At 45.4% G+C, this 6085-nt stretch overlaps 1 protein-coding gene across 1 annotated transcript in view; it reads right to left on the bottom strand.

The window, feature by feature from the left end:
• T265_07329 (hypothetical protein) overlaps positions 1-3930 on the bottom strand; it is a gene marked incomplete at both ends in the record, with an annotated part of 9843 nt that extends 5913 nt beyond the window's left edge. Inside the window, one exon of the mRNA XM_009172821.1 lies at positions 3863-3930. Within this exon, the coding sequence (XP_009171085.1) occupies positions 3863-3930 (68 nt within the window). The remainder of the gene's footprint in view (positions 1-3862) is intronic.
• Between the last annotated feature and the right edge of the window lie 2155 nt (positions 3931-6085).

The following is a 6085-nucleotide window of genomic DNA, read 5'->3' as shown; positions in this document are numbered from 1 at the left end:
GATGATGATGATGATGATGATTCGGATGATGATGATGATGATGATGATGATATCGGAATGAGTTGGAGTAACATTTATCAAGGTAATGAACTAGTGTACACTATATATGACGCATACATATCAGGCCATCCTGTCCGATTCGCTGAATTTTTGTGTAACCAGGCAACGGTTGCCAATTTGGACAGAACTGTATGTGTTGGTGTGTTTAGTCGAGGGAATCAGTATGATGGGCGAAGCCACGACGCCACCACTTGGCAGACGGCTTGCACATAAAATCTTGGCGGGACGCGAATTATTGATATCATGCATCAACTGATTCAGCCTGCTACCCCCTTTCAAGACTATATCACATTAGCATACTATCATCACATTGCATCAACTTTACGTGATGGTTTGGCGGACACCATTTACGCGCCAGCCGGTAATCAGACGATGAATAAGTCATGTTTTTGTATCAAGGGTAAAATATCAGGTAAGGTCCAGCCTAGGGATCAAAATAGCAGTGACCAGAATCCTTCAGTTGAGACCTCGCCTTGTAAGTCAGTCTTTACCGAAGAGCCCAGAAACACTGTACAGACGTTTGACGTTTATTGGGGTTCATGAGTCGTCTGGCTGATTCCGACTCGCGACCTCCTGGCTAGTAGTTGAACAGCAAACCGTTCTGCCAGGAGCGCGTGATCATCAGTGCGAGTAACCCACGCGTTGGCTGGATATAACGCCATTTGAACGCCCCCCGAAGATCTATGAGGTTCTGTGTGGTTGTCGATAAGACCGAAACAGCTGGTACATATTCGCTTCACTTACAGGACAAAATTTCGATAGGGAGATTCCACAAGCCATTCGTTCCAGTAACAATGACCAGAATATCGCCTGGCGAGTTGCGCTCTAATGTGGGTTCATAAATAATAATCAGTGCGGCTCGTTTGCCTTCTTTGTCACAGCGAAGTGAAACTTAAGAATGCATCACCTATGTTAACAGATGCTACTCCGCCGATCAAGGTGAAAATGTTAGGTTTCGGTATTCGATTTCTCAGTGGAAAGAATCACTAATCTTTGGCCACCAAGGTTGAGAGAAACTGAGTTATAGTCACATCTACACTAAAGAATCTCCCTGTAACGGAGAGCAAAGCTGTGTTTCCTCAAATATGCAACACCCGTACGTTGCGACTGAATATGGTGGATGAAGCACATGTGGGTTTCCTTTATTCCTCTGACCGAGTGGTGAAGTTCGTGACAGTGCAGAATGAGTTGAGGCAGTCAGTAAAACGGTATACGAATCGTCTGAACTCGATCATACCGGTGATGAAATTGAACTCGTTTCCATAGGTTTAGGAACCTTCATTGGCCACGTTATTCGAAGCTGGACGTTAGAGTACATCCTTTAAACGAGTAGTTTGACTCGCATTCAAAAATAAAAACTTTAAATTCGACTAACTAAAACAGTAGTGGTGGTGTTGAAACGTTTACATTTCACGTTCAGATCAGTCTTGTTTAAACAGTCCGCCCCATGTGCTGTCCAACACCAACTGGAAGAAGAACTGGACTCGCGTTTCCATAGTATCGGAGCTGATCACCAGTACATTGCTGTGATGACGTTTGAACTCCGGACATCACACGTGCGCATCAGCCCCATGTGCTGTCCCAACACCAACTGGAAGAAGAACTGGACTCGCGTTTCCATAGTATCGGAGCTGATCACCAGTACATTGCTGTGATGACGTTTGAACTCCGGACATCACACGTGCGCATCAGGCCTGTTACTAGTGTTCCATCGTTGCACGCTGAGTACGCCTCAATCGTCGCATTCACACACTTGAACGATGGCTCGAACAACGACCCAGTGACGGTTAGCCGCCTGTCAGGACCTCCCAGTCCGGTAGTACTGATTCCGCTTCGTTGACTAGAGCTATAATACGCTTCGACGATATCCCTCTCAGAAGCGACCTTGTCTTCCTATCCTGCAGCATGTACTGGTCCTGTTTTGAACTCAGACCTTACAGGTGTCTTCTGAGAGTCAGCACCAAACTGTCTTGCATTCAGTTAGCCTACTTTCGCAAGTATTCATCCGTGCACTGCATCGCGCCAACCACAAGTGTCGCTCACTCCAGTCTAACTCAACCGATCATGCTCAACAGCCCTTTCCAGCAATCAACAAGACTGACAGGTGTGTGAGAAGCATACTTCCCCAACTGCAATCGGTATTCCAATTGCTCGAATGAATCATTCCTATGCCAGCAGTATAACTGTTTAGATAAAGCGATTGCGTGTCTATTGGCACTCTTCCTTCTAGTTATTTTACGGCTTGTGCATGAATGCATGTGTTTGTGCCAACGAACTACAGTTTCTTCACTGGATGCCTACGGTCCGCTAAGTTGTGTGTGTGTGTGTGTGTGTGTGTGTGTGTCGTATACGCTGATTCACAGTTGCGCTAAAACTGTCGCCCACGGTATAGGCGACATACAACGGGACGGTGACCGACTTGTTTGTGCAGTCGAAATTTGATTGGCGTCGGATAGTAACTGAGGTGTGAATTACGAATAGTTTCGCCATAGATAATCTGAACCAGAGCGGGCAGGTGTGCGTTCCAGTCTTGCCTTTGCTTACGTAGAATATTTGATAGGAAGTCGTCTAAAGGGGCTGGTGTGATATGCGCAGCTTTCTTCAAAAGTAGGCGAGAATAGCTCGAATATCATACCACTCGAAACATGAGACGGTCTTTGTGCAGCACGTTCAGTTGAAGTAGAACGTCACAAACGAGAGATTCAGCTGAGATTTACTTGAGTTTCCAATACAAACCAAACCGCTGTGCAAATGAGCGCGTTTCGCGAGCATACCAGTGCTTTTTTCTGCTAACCATCCATCTGACATCATAACAGTATGGGGTGATCGGAAGTCAACAACTAAGCCAGAAAGTGACAGGTTTGAACCTCATTTAGAGGTACGAATGTCTTGTCATACTTCCTAGTTAATCTGCAGTAAGCGTCACGCTGGTTCACTTGAGGGACTTCGGAAAACGCGCCTCAGGATGTCACTTGAAAATTTACTAACTCGAGCAGTCATTATTCTCTGTCTCAACGGCATTGCACAGGGTTGACACAAGCTATGCTACACTATACACTAGGAGGTCATACTTCCTAGTTAATCTGCAGTAAGCGTCACGCTGGTTCACTTGAGGGACTTCGGAAAACGCGCCTCAGGATGTCACTTGAAAATTTACTAACTCGAGCAGTCATTATTCTCTGTCTCAACGGCATTGCACAGGGTTGACACAAGTTATGCTACACTATACACTAGGAGGCTATACTATACTATACTATACTATACTACGCCATAGGTTGCACACTTTGTAATTGAGTTCTGTTAACACCCTCCCAGAGGGAGTCTAGATTTTGTGACTAGAACAGAACTGCAACCACTCCAACACCTCGACCAACATCTTTGTTGTACCTACAAGAAACGTAGCAGGAGACAGCACTGATTCAAATTTGCTCTACCTGACATCAGTTGTCTGGAAAAAACAAGGTGTACAGAATTGCAGCAGTTAAATTTTGATGAAGATGGTTGTTACTAGGGCACTCCAACCAAGTGAAGTGGAATCACCAGCGCAAGTCGGTGAACTTAATTGGGCACATGTCTCTCTGTTTGTGCGAAAACACAAGTGGTTTAGTGTCACTCAGACGCCGTCGACTGCCCAGTTCACAACAGAAGTTCCGACTGCCATGTGGCCACTAGGTGAATAAAGTTAGTTGTAGTACCACGGCAACACCAATAGTCACAACTGAACTCGGTACTGAAACATTTATCTGTCTAGCTTGGATACCAACAATTTCAAAAAACACCGTGTTGGACACTATCAAGTCACCGAGCGTTTCCGTATCGAGCTGCCATAACTGCCATGAGATGATTAGGGGTGAGGAAATTGCTATCCATGTTCGGAGAGGAATGTACAGCTGAGTACAGTTAACTGACTGATATCCAGAGCGGTATACACAACCATTTCATGGGTAAATTCAACGCACACCAGCCCTGGTATTTACCTACTCCCATTCGTTTCAAGATGACAGGAAAAAAACGATCAGCTGTAGCACCCTGGTGGTGCCAAACTGCCATACCACTCGAGGGAAGCACTGCCTGGTTGTCCAAGTCTAGACAGAGGAAGCCGAAATGCTTTCGAACCACGAAACTTCCGATCAGTCAGTTCGCGATCTAGAGAAACATCTGTCAAGTCTGTTAGAACGTGAAGATTCTGGAAAACGTTTGAATTGGCGACTAAACATTTGGGCAGTTTTCAGCTTCGTCCGTAAAACCTAAATCAGAACCGTATGGCTATACTCCCTTTGTTCATTGTGCTTGCTAGCCTCACTACTCCCATTCGTTTCAAGATGACAGGAAAAAAACGATCAGCTGTAGCACCCTGGTGGTGCCAAACTGCCATACCACTCGAGGGAAGCACTGCCTGGTTGTCCAAGTCTAGACAGAGGAAGCCGAAATGCTTTCGAACCACGAACGAAACTTCCGATCAGTCAGTTCGCGCTCTAGAGAAACATCTGTCAAGTCTGTTAGAACGTGAAGAAGATTCTGGAAAACGTTTGAACTTGGCGACTAACATTTGGGCAGTTTTCAGCTTCGTCCGTGAAACCTAAATCAGAACCGTATGACTATACTCCCTTTGTTCATTGTGCTTGCTAGCCTCACAACCATTCTTCGAAAAAATCTGCATGATTTAAGATAAACACCATACCTACAATGTTTGATTTTCACAGTCAGAACCAAAGAGTTGACGATATTTGGACAGTTCATCCGAACAGCAGCCCTGACTGTTGGAACAACGTGAACCCAGAAGGTCGAAGGTATATTAACTTTCTCCGCAGACGTTGAGATGACCCGAAGAAGGAACAGAGGACACCAAGGATGCAAACTGAAAGGTCATGCGATTTCCACGCACATATGAACAATAGCACCACCGTGAACTTTTGGTGGAAAATGCAGTGAGAATTTGTTGGAACCCAGAATCGCCAGTCCATCGGAAAACGAACCGAATGAGATATCACTCAATAGGAAACTTGCCTACCTTTGGTTACCCTTCAGCGGAATCTTTGTGGTCGAAACTGTATCCACGAGGGTTCCGACAACAATGGAGATGATTCATCTAGCAGAATACCTGAGGATTGGTGGTTGATTAGGCGGTCGTTGATCTACTATGGAGGGGGTGTTGCTAGCTCGTTTTGCATTGAGTTTTCAGCAGCAACCTTGTGAGTAGTTTCCTTTATGAAACTACACTGCGATATCTCGAACATCGTGCCAACTGAATCATGAGGCGGCCTGCATGCAGCACATTCAGTCGTAGAATATCATAAACGAGACATTCACTTGAGTCTCTCGTGAAAACCAAATTGATTTACAAATGAGTGTATTTCTCGAAAACAGTCCAATTTGGGTTCAAGTGGCACATAAGGTTGATGGAGACTCGGTGACTGTGCCTACCTGATGAGCCCCAAGAAGGTCGAAACTGGTCGTGGGCTGTCGAAGAGTTGTCAGCAACCTTGTGAGTAGTTTTCTTCATGAAGGTCGTTGTTCTCTTCAGCTCGTCAACGCAGATCAGCGACCATCGGATCAACCACGAACTAACGCGCACGTGCCACCAATAGTTTGGAATACATTCATTCTTGACGGTCGATAAGATTTGTGAACAGTTCTCGTCTTGGTAAACGTTAGAAAGACGGAGTTAGTCAAATGACACATTAGAGATTTCGATACTATTCTAGATCAAACAGAGGAAGTCAGAAACTGGTGCGATATCATGCGACACCATCGCCTCAACAGATGTTGCCATCCCCATAACACCAACATGGACAGCGCGTGTAACACAACACCGGATTAATGTTTGTCGTTCGAGCTAATGTGGTGTAAAACCAGATGTTCTGGAGAAAGTCATATTTTACCCTTTCACGTCGACCCCTGATGTCGGTCATTGATATAGGCAACGAAGCTTGAGGAAGAAAGAGCAATACTAAACATCCAGTCACCATGATAGTCACTTGGTCTTGAAATAAAACCAACGTGGAGATTTCGTCGGCCACGAGCG

The sequence above is a fragment of the Opisthorchis viverrini genome (genome assembly GCF_000715545.1).
Source record: "Opisthorchis viverrini unplaced genomic scaffold opera_v5_168, whole genome shotgun sequence".
NCBI classification, from domain to species: Eukaryota; Metazoa; Platyhelminthes; class Trematoda; order Opisthorchiida; family Opisthorchiidae; genus Opisthorchis; species Opisthorchis viverrini.
Note: the sequence above shows the minus strand (reverse complement) of the source record. Positions and strands in the feature narration are given on the sequence as shown.